Below are 16604 nucleotides of genomic sequence, written 5' to 3'. Positions count from 1 at the left end.
TCAGAGCAGCAGGAACTGGGCAGCTCAGATCTCTTCCCACTAGGTGTCTGGCACCTTCTCTCCAAAGTAGTGCTTCTCCAATTTGAATGAGCACACAGGTCACCAGGATTCCATTAAAGAGCAGGTTCTGACTTGCTGAGCTGGGGTGGCAGGTACAGTCGACCATTTATACCCCCCTTCCCCTGGGGTTGCTTAGCACTCCTGTCCCTTCAGATATGGTCACCTTATTCCCACCTCCTACCCCACAGCCCACAGAACTTGGCTATAGACACCAAAGCCTGCCTCATAGAGAAGTCCTCCCTATTTCCTGCATTCTGATTCTTTAACATCTATGAAGTTCAAGCCTACTCCCCCAGATCTCAATTTGGACCCCTGCTGGATCTCTTCTCTCAGATTCACAATGATGGCCACACCTCCCATCACTCCACTGTCTTTGGCTGTACTACAGCTAGGGACAAGGGCACTGAGCCTGCTTCAGTTCAGCCTCCACTAAGGCCACCCCCCCTACCACACTCCCCCAGGACACAAGGACCTCTTCACACTTTCTCTCCCCTCACTGGACAGCAGGGTGTTTTAGCCTTGGCAGTCAAGACCTGCTTGTCCTTCCCCAGCCACCCAGTGGGAAAGCAATTAGAAATTCGTGTACAGAGAATGCCCAGTGCAATGTTTCCTTTCAACTCTGGCAGCGCAAAGCAAATTCTCTGAAAGCTCCCGAAAGAAGACTGTAATCATGAGCGCTGCCAACACAGCCCCGGGGCTCACACACTAAGCAACAGGCCTGTTTCAACACAGTCCCTGGGGTTCCAAGTTCAAAATGGCCACTGTGGTGTTGAGAAGTCCGTGTCTTTCAATACTATTTCTTGAAGATTTTATCTTGAGATAATTGTAGATAATTCATGTGCAGTTGTAAAAAAAAGGAGAGAGAGAGAGAGAGAACGAGCTCCTGTGCACCCTTGACCCAGTTCCCACCCTTCAATGGTAGCATCTTCCCAAACCATAATGCAGTATCCTAACCAGGATATCATCACTGATTTAGCCAAGAAAACAGACCATTTCACCACAAGGATGTCTCATGTTGCCCTTTTATAGCCACACCCACTTCTCACCTGGTCCCACCTCCTCCTTAATCCGTTCCTATGATTTTGTCACTTCAGGAATTCTCACTCAGCATAACTCTCTGCAGGCTTCCAGGTGGTTGCTCATGATCAACAATTTGCTCCTTTGAGTTGCTGGGCGGAGCACCCACAGGACGAATGTCCCGCAGCCTGTTTAACAGTTCACCTGTCGAAGGACATCTGGGTTGTTTCTAATTTGCGGATATTATACATAAAGCGGCTATGAACCCCTGAGTGTGGGGTTATGTGCAAACATAAATGCCCAGGAATGCAACTGCTGATTCATATGGTAGCTACACAGTTTTTTAAAGAAGCTGCCAAACTGTTTTCCACGTTGGCTGTTCCATAAAGTTTACTAGTTCAAGTGAAGTACAGAAAACTTGCTTTTCTATTATTCTACCCTCCTCCATTTGCAATATAATTGTCTTAAATATCTTCTCCACATCACATAAATTTCGAACATCAGACTGTGTTGTAATTTTTGCTTTAACTATTAAGCACAATTTACAAAATTTGAGAGAAGTTGATTGTATGTATACATATTTTTGTTTTCCATGATCTTCCTTCGTCTCTGATGTTCTAAAACTTCCTTCTTTTACTGTGTCCTTTCTGTTTAAAAAACTTCCTTAGCCATTCTATTAGGGCAGGTCTGCTGGTGACAAATGTTCTTTGTTTTCCTTTGAGAATTTATCTTGATTTCCCCTTCATTCTTTTTTTTTTTTTTAAAGATTTTATTTTTATTTATTTGACAGAGAGGGATCACAAGTAGGCAGAGAGGCAGGGAGAGGAGAGAGGGGAAAGCAGGCTCCCTGCTGAGCAGAGAGCCTGATGTGGGGCTCGATCCCAGGGTCCTGAGATCATGACCTGAGCCGAAGGCAGAGGCTTTAACCCACTGAGCCACCAAGGTGCCACCCCCACTTCATTCTTAAAGGATATTTTCACAAGATCTAGAATACTGGATGGAGAATTCTTTCCTTTGGTACTTGAAAATTACTGAACCTCTTCTTTCTGGCACCCATGGGTTCTGATGGGAAATATGCCATCATTCAAGCTGTTTTCCCTTATAGGTAAGCTGTTGTTTCTCTCTCACCGCTTTTGAGTTTTTTGTGTTTTTTTTTTGTCTTTAGTTTTCAGAAGTTTGACTATGCTGAGTCTCAGTAGGTTTCCTTGGGCTTATTCTTCTTGGGGTTTGCTCAGCTCATGCATCTCTAGATTCTTGTCTTTTCTCAAATCTACAAAGTTTTCAGCCATTTTTTCTCTGAGTACTTCTTCAGCTCCAACCTCCTTCCTCTTCTTCTGGGGCTGATGACAAGGAAGAACATAAAGTCTTTTGTTGTGGTCCCACAGGTCCCTGAAGTCCATGCATTTTTTTATTTTTGGGGGGGAGGCTCTTTTCTCTGGGTTGGTCAGATTGGGTAGCATAGATTGTTCTGTCTTCCAGTCTACTGCTCTTTCTTCTATGCCCTCCATTCTGCTGTTGAGGTTTCTATTATGGTTATTACATTTTAGTTCCCAAATTTCCATTTGGCTACCCTTTATATCTTCTGTTTCTTTGTTGAGACTTGGTTTTTTCATTGGTTTCACATTCCTAATTGTTCGTTTAAGTATTTTTTGTCATGACTGCTTTCAAACCCTCATCAGATAATTCTAACACCTGCTGTGAGTGCTGGCATCTTCTCTCCTTCGGTTTGAGATCTTCCTGGCTCTTGGTATGATAAGCGATTTTCAATCAACACTTGGGCATTTTTGTATTATATAATGAGACTGGATCTTATTTAAACCTGTTTTAACTGATTTTCCATGACACCGCTGTGGCAGGGGAAGGGCAGATGCTGCCTGCTTCCTGACAGGTGAAGGGAGAAGACTACTCCCCACTCAGCCTCCATCAATACATGAGGCCAGCAGCATCTCCTTACTGCTGGGGGGGGGGGGGGGGGGGTCAGGAGTTTGGATTCCCCACGGGGTCTCTACTGACTCAGAGATAGAGGTGGTGTTGTTATCACTGGATGGTGAAAGTCCTGACCCTCCACCAGGCCTCCTCAGACACAGAGCGGAAAGGGGGAGGGGAGTCTCACTCCAGCCAGTTGGGGGTGGGATTCCAGGGCCAGGTTCCATATGTGTGCTCCACTGACCCTGTGGGCAAGAGAGGGGCTGTGTTACTGCCCAGGGAATGGGAGGAATGAAGGTCCCAGCTCCCTACCTGGCCTCCTCTGGCATCGCCTCAGATACAGGAAGGAGGATAACACTTCATTACAGCCTAGATAGGATGGCAGCCCAGGCTCCCTGCTCGGCCTCTGCTGGCAGGGCCACCATCTTTCCTGTAGCACTTGGCTGGAATAGAGCAGTTTTTGTCTGAAAGTTTTGTCTTGTGAGATTGCCCTTTTCTTCATTCCCTGGCTAGAGAGCAGGTTTTTGTTGGGATTTTTTTATGTATACTCCTTTTGGAATTCCTGGGTTGCCAGCTTCCTTAGCTCTAAGTCTGGGATATATTTGGCAAAAAACAAAAAAACAAACACAAGACAGCACTCACCACCATGTATTTGCTCACATGCCAATGTCCCTAACCAGTCTGCCTTGTTCTCTCCACCTTTCAGAGTCCTTATGTTTGCTTTATATATAATTTCCCAGGGTTTTGTCGTACTTCATTACAGAAATAGAGAGAAGTCTATCTATTCCATCTTCCCAAAAGGAGAAGTCCTGGGTTTTGTTAGTTTTGACATCCAAAAGTTGAGACATAACGTTCATAGTTTCTGCTACTAATTCCATAGTTGAAATGTTAGATCCTTGGTTGGGTCCTTGATAAATGGATTTCCTCTTGAGGTAAAAATGTGATTTAGCCCTTGTTCTTATTGGGGATGCTATGGAAGAATATTTGTGTCCTCTGATGACAACATCTTCAGGGTAATCTGGAATATGACAAAAAGCTTTTTTCTTCCTCCTCCCTAGAAGGAATTAAAATCCAGAATCTAGACCGGAGAGGTTACATGGCAAATATACAATAAATACTCAGTGAATGAATCAACAAATGAACAAATGCAGGACTAGCCAAAAATTAAAAGTACTAATGTCTCATACCTCTGTGTTTAGGGAAGCTTGTTATGCTGTGGGTCTAGCTAAAGGAAATAGGTTCTTCACTTACAACAAAGATGAAGTATTAATTAGTACAACTCTTCTGGAGAGCAATTTAGCAATACTTACTAAGGCTTCAGATCATTCAAAACGCAGTACTTTAATTACCTTAAGAAATAAGAGTATGTTAAAGACTTTATGCACACACAGATATAACATGTAATTTTAACACCACATAGTAGAACATCCTAACATGTTCTGTAGTTCCTCAACAGACAAATGGATTGACATCCCTGATGGAGTAACCTAAGCAGAGTAACCTAAACAGAGATCTTTCAGCCCCTGCCCCTGAGGAGTCCTCAATCCCTTCACAGCCCCTCTAGCCCCCACTGCAATGAGGAAGGGGCCCAGGCTCTCCAGCCAGAGTGACGAATGACTCAGTGTTTAGTACTCTTCAGTGTCAGGCACTTACTAGACACTTTCTACATTTTCTCTCACTTTGTTAATCCTCTTAACCTCTCTTATTGTGTGTGTGTGTGTGTGTGTGTGTGTGTGTATGTGTGTATGAAACTAAATTTTAACTTCATGGCTGGAGAGTAGCAGGCCTAGGAGTCTATCCGGGGTCTGCCTCAGTCCAAAATTTATGCTTATATAAGGCCGCCTCTCTTGGGTAGACTTATCTCCATTTTAGGGATAAGGAAACGAAAGTACAGAGCTGTTCCTGATACATTCTGAAAAATCCGTAAAGTAGGCTAAGAGAAGGCCAAGGTATTGTGTAGGAGAGAAGAGGTCAAGAGGGAGGGATTATGCGAAGAAGGTCTCTGTGTCTCTAATATCACAGGCTCCTCCCACCAGGGACATTTGTTAAACAGGACCACAAAGGCCAGAATGAAATAACTACAGAGAAACTAGCTGTGGAGGAGGAAGGAGATCTCTGTCTTGTCTATTTAATGGGGGTGACTGCCTTCTGAGGATCTGCTTCTCTGCCTCCCCAGCTGTCTCAGTCCCTTCCTAGCTGCCAACAGTATGAGGTTCTTCCAACTGTGAGCCCCTCATTAGATCCACCCAGAGGGGTAGCTCTGGATGAGGAAGGGCCAGTGCAAGATCCAAGGATCTTGGGGGGCAAGGGAGAAATAAGGCAATGGTTAACTATCTTCCTTCCTATCCTCCCTTCTTCCCTCCCACCCTCTTTCTTTCCTTCTTTCCTTTTCAAATGGCAGAACAAAGTGTTATTCCCAAAACGCCGGGGGAGACTGTACTTTTTGCTTGGGCCTGCGAGACTTTCAAAAATGCTACGTAATTAAATTTTCTGGCAAAGAAAAAACCGTTGCCAGACTCCAGGAGAAAACACAGTATTTTCCTAAGCTAGACAATGCTATCATAATCTGAACATGGCCAGGGAAAAAAGGTCCAAAAAGTGATTTCATTCAAAAGAAAAAAATGCATCAAAGGAGAAAGTGACTGATTACTGGGAATCTACCCCAGCCCAAAGGAACAGGGCACAGCCAGGAGGGTCATAGGGCCTGTGATAGGATAGGCACATGTAAACATCTGTATTAAACAAAACCTTCATGTGGGAGAAGACCCCTGTGTGGACAAAATCAACTGCTCTTTATTTTGTTTCATCAGTTTTATTGGTCATATATCCAGGATTCATTATATAAATCTTTCAAAATAACTAGGTATTACAAGAATAGTTTACAATTCAGCTCTGATTGCACAAATACTTGACACAGGAAACCATTTTTACAAATACATATGTTTTCTTATAAGAATACTTTAATAAAGAAAATAAGTCTCTATGTGTCTTTCAGCAAATCCTATGCAGTTTTTTCCCCCCATCCAACCATCATTTTGGGTTTTCCATCCCGGCACACTATCACATCCAATAAACCAAATTACAATTTGCTGCTGCTTCTCATTTTCAACCATTATTGAGATTCGCACTGTTAAGAGTTTTTAGGCTTCTTTTTCTAATCTTTCCTGATCTGAAAGAATTCACATATTTAAGCTAGAAGAGGTAATTTAAACGCCATTCCTTCTAAATAGAGCTTGTAGCAATTGGTGCTTGGTGATCTCACTCCTCACTTAGGCAAGACCAGATAGTAGCTTTATCCCCCGCTGCACCAAGCAGGAGGGATACAGTCCTTGTATTCCATATAGTTTCTAAACTTCAAAAACAAACCCTCAAAACAAGGGTTAAATACAAATATTAAGAAAGCTAAAACATTTGCTAATGATTAGAATAAAAAACACGTTTAACTTCAAGGTCTCTCCTAAGCTGAAGAAGACATAAAAGAAAGGATGTGGCAGTAGTTCTACAAAATATTGAAAAACTAAAAAATGTTAATCATGTAGGTCAATGGTGTATCTTCCAAAGTGCCAGAAGATACAGAATTTAGATGCTAAGGCTCGCTGAACTCAGGATCTGGTATCCTTCTTATACAGTGGCTTTAAAATAGCCTAATACTCCTTGCCCAGGGGCACGTCATCATGGGGGGGGGGGGATTGACGGTGATGGACAGATGGATGTGGATGGGGGACGGGGACACTTTGCAGAATACTGACGACGTTTACCTGAAGAGACAGGTTCCACCAGGGGAAACATTTGGCATTTATGCTATTCCTTCACTGTTACTGAAAAGTGTGTCCACTTGGCAAAGCTTGTCTTACTTTTCAGGTAGCCTGAATGAAAACCAAGAGACTAGCAGTATTCTACAGTTAAGTTCCTGAGTACTACGCTCCAATTAGCCAATATTTTTAAGAGAATTCTTTAATCAAGCCCTTGTCCAGTAAGAGACTGAACAGTACGGGACTGCTGCATATGTCCATTTCTCTTATATTGCCCTTGATCCCTCTTTCTCACCCCAGTGTAATAAACTGCTACAGGTTTTTACCAAAAGACTGTAGCAATAGTTGGAAATGAGTTATTTTGCATTACCAAAAGTGTTCGATCACATTGTAACGGGTCACATTTGCATGTAACTAGATGGCCAAACAGTGCCTACTGCAGTGATTTTGCAAATTCAGCATAGTCAATATATCCATCATTGTTCTTGTCATCGTCTCTCAGAACACCATCTATTAAGTTAATCAGTTCAGCTTCACTCATTGGTGGGGCCTGTTCATTCCCTTCCTACAAAATACAAATTAGACAATGATGAGTCGCACATTTTACTTGAAGTGTTTAGCTAATGTCTAAAATGTCTGTGCTCACATATCCAAAAGCTCCTTCAGTGTAGCATGTGGCTGCTTCTGAGAATCCACAACCATGCATCAGATAGAGTCAATTCACAGCAATCCAATTTAGATTTCTATTTGCCAGTTAAAAAGAAAGATGCTGGGGTGCCTGGGTGGCTCAGTGGGCTAAGGCCTCTGCCTTTGGCTCAGGTCATGATCTCATGGTCCTGGGATCCAGCCCTGCATCGGGCTCTCTGCTCGGCGGGGAGCCTGCTTTCGTCCCACCCCACCCCCCTGCCTCTCTGCCTACTAGTGATCTCTGTCTGTCAAATGAATAAATAAAATCTTTAAAACAAAACAAAACTAAACAAAACAAAACAGAAAGATGCAATCAAAGCAGGCCCTTGCTTATTTGTTGTAATAATTACTTTTCATTCTTTTCTAATTACAAAAGTAATACACATTCGCTGTAGAAACCTAGGTCTGGCTTACACAGAATTATGAGCTTCCTAATTCCCACAAACCCACAAACTCACAACCCAGGATCTCCCAAGGGTCAGCTCTGGGCATAGCACGCCCTTGAAAAGTGCAAGCAGTCTGTCCTGGACGGCATCTTGGGGTCAGAACAAGAAGAGGAAGGTGCTGCTGACCAGGAGAACCTGTTACAATCTTTGAGGTGAAGGGCCTGGCCCTGCTCCAGAAGCAGATACAGCAGGGCGCACTGTGCCGAGTGCGAAGCTAACACTGTTCACGTCCTTGGCGGACTCTTCCTTTGCCACCTCTCCTGTGTGCACTCTTTGCTCTCCTACAGCCACCAACAGCCTGGCCTGCCAGGACTGCTGAATCCCAGGTTCTCTCCCTGATGTGAGTCTCTCCCAACATCCAACAGTCTGCCTCCCTCAGCCAACGATCTTCCCGTGACACTGCCATTCTGCCACACAGAGCCATTTGTGCTCCCCACTGCCTTCATCGCAAACCCAAATCTGCTCTCCTGGCAGCCAACAGGAGCACACTCACATCCCCAGCTCTGCCTCTCCTCCTCTCTATACACTGCAGTGCGGCAGAGCAGGACAGACACTTGACCTAGAGACGTAACGTCTTGATTTTAGTTCCTCCACCTCTAAGCTGGGGGAATAACAGTACCCGCCCTGCCGACTCACAGGCTGTTGCAAAGATCAAACGAGCTCTCTAACCCACTTGAAAGTGCTCTGTAAACGGCTTTGTATGGAGAACTGTGTAATATCACACAAACCCTCAATTACTGCTGAGTCCCTCGACCCCTTGGGCCCCTGGTTTGCCACTTTCTCAAATAAAACAACTTTTCCCCTCCTCTGCGTTTTAATGTGGTCTGCCTTTCAGGCGCTGGTTCTCAAACTCTGGGGTGCAGCAGAAATGCCTGTAGCCCTTGTCAGAGATACAAGGCCCTGGGGCTTCTGCCTCTGTAGGTCACCCTTTGCACGAAGGGGCTCCGAACAGGAAGAGGCAGAATGGAGTGGTGAGCAGAAAAAGGAGATGCAGCAATACTGTTGTACAAGGACAGCACAGGCCATCAAGACTGGGGACTGAACTGCCAGGGCGGGGGGGGAGGGGAGAGAGGCTTTCCAAGACGCTGTCCGCTGAGTCACAGCTGACCTACCTCCTTATGGACGTGAGTGATGGCTGTGGAGAGTTCTAGGCCATCAAGCAAATTATTGCCGTCATAATCATGCATTTTGAAATAATGGAGCTGCAGTTCTTGCGGGGACATCTCTGCTTCTGGTTTGTTGATGACACCTTCTAGATGCTCCATGATATGCCTAAAAACCAACAGTTAGACTCAGACCACTTGGAAACAACCCTGGGATCATGCCAAAACCTTAAGGACTGAAAAGTTCAAGATCCTAAAGCTCACCATTCCCAGAAAAACAAATAAAAAGAGTGGCAGAACACTCAAGGACGATAGACACAGGCAAGGCCATGAAAGGAGCAGGGAAAAAGTCAAACAGTTTCCCCGTCAAGCTGGCAAGATTACAGGTGTTTTTCCTACTTTATTGTTATAATGCTGCATTAACACTTTGAGGGCTAGCAATTAAAAAAATGGTTTTGAGCCAATTTAAGGATAACAAATAATGTATGAGGCTAATGGGCCCAGGACAAAAGTTGCAACAAATAATTCAATATTTAAATGTGCCAATGAAAAAAGAAAAATGTCTGGTCAGTCAAGAAACCTTAGTTCTGTCCTGGGTTCTGCCACTACTACTTGTGTGTACTTGTGTGAGAATGTGTGTGCACACGCGAGTGTGAATGTGCATGTGTGTGTTGGGGGGTTGTCTGTATATCTGTCTGTGGTGAGAGAGAGACAGAATAAATTCAGACAAGTCGTTTATCCCATCTGGGCCTCAAGATCCTCCACCTGTGAAACAATGGTGGAAAAAAACTGCCTGATTTACAGATGGCTATTGTTCTATGGAGTTCTATGGAGCATCGTTCTTGAAAAATGTCAAGGAGTTGTACAAATAACAGAGGGAAGTGTGGATAGAGGGAGCCATCGCAGCTGGGTACAGGCTGCTGCTGCAGAGGGGAGGCCCTGGGACCCCAGCCCTGGCTAAATACGTACTCTTGGTTGTGCACTGTATGCTTATCCAGGCCCATGCTGCCAGGATGGGAGAAGCTGGCCCCAGGTTCCTCAGCCCTGGAACCTGGAGCACAAAAGGCCCAGAGCAGGCCGCACAGGAAGGGGGTTCTGAGCAGCCGCAGAGATCTCATGGTCACCAGTACCTGGGAGGTGGGGAACACAGAAGGTCCGTGTGAAAACACCAGAGCTAAGGTTCTTTCAAAAACGTGACACAGTGTGCTTCTGGGGAAGGAACTCAGTGAATGGAACAAGACAAAAGAGAACACGTCCAACTGGGCCCTAGGCCAGCTATGCCACTAGACTGTGGGATGACCTTGGGCACTCCAAGTCCCCAGCATTCAAGTAGGGGGTGGGAGGGCTCCATGACATTTCCTAAAGTTCCATCAGAATGCCAAGCAACTCAGGAGAGCTTAAAGGGATCTGAAGATTATTCCTGCCTATAAGAAGCTTACAATTTGGTAAAATGTTTCTAATGGAGAACACTAAAAAAGGCACAAAGTGAGGTGTCCTAAAGAAAAATAAAACTGAAAGTTTAGAGGAAGAAATTTCCTCTGGGTGAGGGAAAGATCAGGGAAGGCTGATGGACCTGGGGATACTTTCGGGCCTGGACAGATGAGTACACACTGGACGTGCGGGGACTGAAGGACTAAGGCAATGGTGTGAGCGAGAAGCAGGTCAGACAAGTGGGAAAGAAACTCCAAGTGGTTCAGTTGGGAGGAGCGTGGAGGGTATGAATCAGGCAGAGCAGTGGACAAAGGGCACATAGACTGACCAGGCCATATGGGATATGGCTTCACATGCTAGGCCAAGGAGGCTGGAGGATGAATGCGGAGCCACAGAGGATTTATGAGTGGGAGAGCAGACAGAGCTAGGTTTCAGAATGGCTCATCCAGCGGCACAGTGGGGGGAAGGTAATTAGTGGAGCAAGACCGGAGTAGGAATGTGATCATTAAGGTAAGCGATGAGGCAGGTCATACGATGAGGTAGGTCACATGAAGGCCTGCACTTAGGGACATAGAGCAAAGACTATTAAACCCTGCCTCATTCATCTCCCAGGACTGCAACACACGCAGTCCAACCACTGTGGAAAATTCTCGAAAGAAGAATTACATAGACATTAGGAGGCCATCAAGTACCCATGGAGTTTGGAGAGAACTGGAACTATGGTCAATAAGACATAGTCAGCGCCCCTACAAGCTCCTGAGGGCAGGAGTGCTTTATTCCCAGGATTCTCCACCAAGGCTCAAGCAGGCCTCAACTAACTCTGTGTTAAACTGAAATTCCCATCCTTCTGGAGACTTACAGACTGACCTCAAAAAGGAAGGTGAAGGACAGCCAAGAGACCTCCCACCAACACAAAGACTACACATTCACCTCCCAAAAGGTAGTGCAGATTCTGCTAGTAACAAGGCCAGTGATTTCTAATGGGCCGACTATAGCCACCACCCCAAATGGATAGCAGTAAAGAGAAAGCTTAAGGTAGGAATCATTCCCTTGCACCCACCTCACACAGAGCTGACTCCAAAGCTGCTGCTACCTCCACTCCCTGCACCTGTGGCTGAGAAGTAGCTGTGTTGCACCCATCCCAAAAGGTGGGACTCTGGGAGAATGTCATCCCTACAACATTCGGGAATGTTTCCCAAACCCATTTTGCCTATCAGCAGTATCCCCTCCAACAGTCCCCTCCCTAACGGAACAACCATCACTGGGATATAACTTCCAGAAGGCCAAAAAGCAGCATCTAATCTTACTACTGTATAGAGACATCATAATGCAATGTCAAACTTAACAATAAGAAAAGATTTTTAATATACTTTAAATAAAAAAGAGCAGACTGCTGAAGTCTGAAAAGAATAATTTTGAAAGCAAAAAGTATATGCATATTTCATACATAAAACAATGACTAAAAACTGTTAAATATTATTTTCTGAATTATGAGATGTGATTCCAATTTTTCTACTTACTTTTCTATGAATTCTAAAGTTTCTACTAAAAACATGTTTTCTTTACAAATATGTATTTAATGTAATTTACCCCCCATAATTTTGTTCCAATATGTATGGATAGAATAAAAAAGGGGGCTTTCATTTAATTCTCATCTCTAGAAAATAATTCAGGAACAGAAACTACATTTCCAGTTTTATCAAATAAAACTGTCCAGACCCAGACAAGGCCACTGCCACTGTACCTGGTACCTGAAAAAACAAGGTCTCAAGTTACTCCTCGCAGTGACTGTCCAGGCCAGCACAGAACAGCCTGGTCTAACCACCTGTCTGGAAGTTCTGGGACAGGAGAGACCAGAGAGAGAAGCCAGTTCCTCCCAAACCCCGTAGACTCATGCACAGTAGACATGTCTTTCTCCAGCAAGCCTTCTTCAATTCCGAGTCTGGCTTCGGCATTCTTCCCATATGCTTCCCAGTGCCTCCCTTCAGAAGGGTCCTGTCTGACAACTGTTGTGAATGAGACCCTGAAAACTGCCTGATTACCTGTAGGTGCTCCTTGTTGGACTGAGCTCTATGAGGGCAAGGACTGAATCCACATTCCCAGCATCAGGCACAGTGCTTGGCAAAAAGGCTGGTGGTTCTCAGCCTGTGTGCCATGGTCCTTAATGGCTGGGAGGATTCCCGCCTTTATGCTGCCAAGTTTTGATATCAATGTAACTGAGCATAAAGAGCATAAAGTCTTTTTTATGGGAGATCTCTGTCAGACAGTTGGGTGATCAATGAACCCATAGCACCTAAAACCATATATAGGTTAAAACATATAATTCCTATAACCATATGGTTGGAGTCTTCATGTATCAAATTGTGTGTGTGTGTGTGAAAGGAAGGACAGGTTCTACTTAAATAACACCAAAAAGCAACCAAGTGATAAGTAATATAATAACTATGGGTCCACATTATCCCTTCTTCAAGAGAAGCAGAAGAAAGGCCAAGAACCACTGGTTTTGAACATGCCCATCTTGGTTCACTGTAGCAGATTTCTAACAGAACACAAGAAAAGCCCAGTCTACACCCAATCTACAAACACGGAGGAGAAACTCTCCCTCCAAGTGCTACAACAAAAACAGGGAATCTGTCACCTAACAAATTAAACTGCCACATTCCAAAAGAAACATAAGCAACTCCCTTTTGCCTGAAGAACATGTTGCATCACCCATACTCCAATGACTTAGTTCAAGACCATGAGCAAACAGCCTGGTAGATAAGCCCCAGCAGTTCCCAGGCTCACTGCCTTCTCTGAGAAATTATAAAGACCACAAATTATTTTATATGTATATATATATATGTATATATATATATAATATAAATATAATAGAGAAATAATAAAGGCAAAATTATTTTTAAAAAGGGATTTTTTTGGGGGGGAAAAATCCAAAGGAGAGACTTCTGAAAGCAACTTCAGAGCCCAAACCATATTTGAGACATCCCTCACAAGGAGGAGCCTCAGTCCTGGGAGGAGAGTGCCAGGCCATGCTCAGTGGTGGGTCTTTTGCAGTGCCTGGAGTGTAACAGGGCTGGTACGTGTAACAGGCTGCTGGGAACAGCAGCCTGTTCCAGGCCCGGAGTCTTTGCTCCCACTGTTCATTAATCTGTCCTCCCTCTCCCTTCCAGGCCCCCTTCACAAGTCATCTGGGGATTCTTCCAGCCACATCAGTGATTCTTCCTCCCACCTTAGTCAGCAGCCTCTCAGACACAGTCACAAACTGTTCTCTTTCCCTCCCTCTATGATACATACTCATCTTGCCATACATGCCAAGATACATACTCATCTTTCATCCGAGGCTGAATCCAGAATCCAGATAAGAGCCTATCTTATCTGTCCCTCCCTTACTCTGTCACAACGAGCTAAACTGCCCCCAGAATTGCACACCTTCACATCTGATTCAGGGCACTGGGTTCTGGCATCCAGATATGTTGTTCCCTATTACAGATCTGGCCCAAGCTGGAAAAATAACTTCCTTTTGGAGCCCTCCCACTAGGGCTGCCCTGGCCAGCATGGCCCACCATCTCCTTCCATTGTGTCATTTGCCCTATCAGCATGTAAGAGTTTGGAGCCGGCCTTCCTCCCATAAAGACTGCGGCAGCTGTTAGCAGATTTTCTCTCATGCCAGTGGCCCTCAATTAATTCAAACTCAAAGCAGCCACACTCACCAATATCCAGACATCCTGTACCCAAAATCAGTGCCAAAGAAAAACTCTGAACAATACTTCCCATTTACCACCGCTTTGGTCCTGGACTGAAGGCAACAACAGAACAACGTTCCTAGGCCAAAGAAATTGTTACATGGCTTGGAGGGTAGAGGGGAGTTGAAAACTCGTTCTGAAAAGCAGGGCATTCAATAACTTGATCTATATATGTTTATCTGGGGTGCCCATGAAGCGGCCAAGCTTCATTTATGCATTCAACCAACACACTCTCTACTAACAGCCTGGTGCCACACAAGGTCCTGAGGGCAGAACACTGACCCAGATGGGCCCTGTCACAAGGATTACAGCCTGGTAGAAGAGAGAGACCAGTAAAGAGACACCTTCGGAGTACCACAAGAAACCCCAGCCTACACCTGGAGTAACACATGAAGGACAAGAAGGATGTTTTCAACTAAAATGTAGTACTTCAGGCAGAAAGAAAACAATGTAACTGACATCTGAGCCTCTAAGAAACTTGGTCCAATTCAGGAACTAAACAAGGCTCCATAAGGTTGAAGACACAGTAGAGGCAGATGGAAGGATATGATTAGCTTGTCTGAATATTCTGCAGGCTGGCCTGAAACTGAAATCTGGTACTCTAGGATACGCAGAACTATACCTGGTCCATTTGATAAGGAGTTTTGTGTGGCCAGAGGAACTAATCCATCGGAGCGAAGTGGGGAAGAGAACTAGAGTAAGGCAAAAAGGAAAGAGATAGTTCATGAAGGGCCTATATAAGCTCTGTTTTAGAGCCTGGAAGAACAATGAGAATCCTCTGAAGGACGGAAAGGGAATGGGGGAAGGTGTCTGGTGCCACGACCAGTTCTGTGTTTTAAGATCTCGCTCTGGCTCTCCAGTACATTACAAACTACAGGGGTTCAAGAAGTGCTGGGAACAAGTCAGGAGGGTGCTGAGGTAGTCCAGGGGCAATGGGGGCCTGAGCTAGCTGCAGCAGGGAGATTGTGGACCAGGGGCGAAGTGGAAATACCTGAGAGAGTTGATCGATGGATTCGACTGAGTGGGTAAAGGGGTGCCGCGCAGGAGGGGAGAATGACGCCCAGGATTCTGGCTTGGGGTGCCGGCTGCAAGGGGATACAAGAGGAGGTCCGCTTCCCCTGCCTTCCACTCGCCCCGCCCGGGACCCATTTGTCTCCATTCCCCAGATGGGATACCGGCAGGCGACAGAGATTAACGCCCCAGGCCTCTGTGCAGGTCGTCCGAGAAGGCAGGGACTTCTTGGCCCCAGCCGGACCCGTCGGGCTTCGAAGCCCCCGGCGGCCTCTGTTCCAGCAGAGAGTCTCTTCTCCCAGCCGGCTGAGCTTCCTGAGGCAGCGACCCCCACCCAGGCCGCTGCCGTCCCCCGACATGAGCCCCGGGGCCGCGAGCCTGGAAGAGGGGCGCCGGGATCCCGCCCCACTGCGGACCCCCCTGAGTGCTGCCCCACCAACCTCATTACCTAGGTTGGGGTCACGGGCCTCAGAGGCCGAAGCCCGGGCCCCAGGTGTTACAGGGTTCACTCACCCTCAACTGCCCTGTTTCCAGTTCTCCTTAGACGCGAAGGCTTCCAGCATGAACCTCTCCAGCCCCCGTCCCCTGAACGCTTTACTTGGCCCCGCCCCCGGCCTGACTCTCTGGGCGCACGCGCGGTCCCTTCTGCCCGCCCATTGGCGCCAGAGAGCCCCGCCTCTTCCCGGCGCCCGGCTGTGTGGACCGCTGGGGTGATTCCACGTGTAAAGGCCGTCAAGGGCCAGGCGGGAGCAGTTCCTTTGCTTGCCTTCTCTAGGGCGACAGTCGGCTTGGGTCCGGATTGGGCTACCTGAACCGACAGGGTGTCAGCAGGTTGCTGGCAATGTAGGAATGTAGTCCGGCGTGGGACGGAGGATGGTTAATGCAGGTGGGTCAGACGCTACAGCTGGCTTCCAGTCTGCCTCCACCTTTACAGATTCCTTGGTTCCTCCCACGGCAGGTTGGGAAGAGAGATGATAGGAATTCTAATTCTTCTCCTGATGAAACGCTTAGAAGAGGTTGGAGCCAGCCACGGATCCTGCGATTCCAAGACTGGCCTGCTTCCAGCCTCTGCTTGTTGTTTTCCACAAGCTGCATCATCTGCAGTACCTTTCACTGGTATTATACGAGTCCCGCCAAGATTTTATGGGCAGCCCAATTCAAATACCACCTAACTTGTGCAGTTTGTGGAATCACCTGCTATCTTAGTAGAAGACAAAGCACTTCAAGAAAAAAAAACAGGGTGCCTGGGTGGCTCAGTGGGTTAAGCCTGTGCCTTCTGCTGGGGTCATGATCTCAGGGTCCTGGGATCGAGCCTGACATCAGGCTCTCTGCTCAGCAGGGAGCCTGCTTCCCTTCCTCTCTCTGCCTGCCTCTATGCCTACTTGTGATCTCTGTCAAATAAATGAATAAAATCTTAAAAAAAAAAAC

The 16604-nt window shown here is 46.1% G+C and overlaps 1 protein-coding gene across 11 annotated transcripts in view; it reads right to left on the bottom strand.

The window, feature by feature from the left end:
• Positions 1–5809: 5809 nt before the first annotated feature.
• The window catches only part of LOC111155862 (multiple coagulation factor deficiency 2), a 38454-nt gene continuing 27659 nt past the window's right edge, over positions 5810–16604 (bottom strand). For 7 of the 11 annotated variants that reach the window (XM_022516294.1, XM_022516290.1, XM_022516285.1 and 4 more), the window contains 3 exons: positions 9961–10121; positions 9001–9160; positions 5810–7320 (listed from right to left, as the gene is read on the bottom strand). In XM_022516294.1, the coding sequence (XP_022372002.1) occupies positions 7189–7320; positions 9001–9160; positions 9961–10109 (441 nt within the window). In that variant the 5' untranslated portion in view covers positions 10110–10121 and the 3' untranslated portion in view covers positions 5810–7188. Of the gene's footprint in view, positions 7321–9000; positions 9161–9960; positions 10122–15156; positions 15546–15616; positions 15803–16604 lie in introns of those variants that run through there. The other 4 variants (XM_022516292.1, XM_022516295.1, XM_022516284.1 and 1 more) reach the window with 4 other exon arrangements.

The sequence above is a fragment of the Enhydra lutris genome, unplaced genomic scaffold (genome assembly GCF_002288905.1).
Source record: "Enhydra lutris kenyoni isolate GAN:26980312 unplaced genomic scaffold, ASM228890v2 scaffoldscaffold44, whole genome shotgun sequence".
NCBI classification, from domain to species: Eukaryota; Metazoa; Chordata; class Mammalia; order Carnivora; family Mustelidae; genus Enhydra; species Enhydra lutris.
The sequence above is the reverse complement of the archived record's forward strand: the minus strand, read 5'-3'. Positions and strand labels throughout refer to the sequence as shown.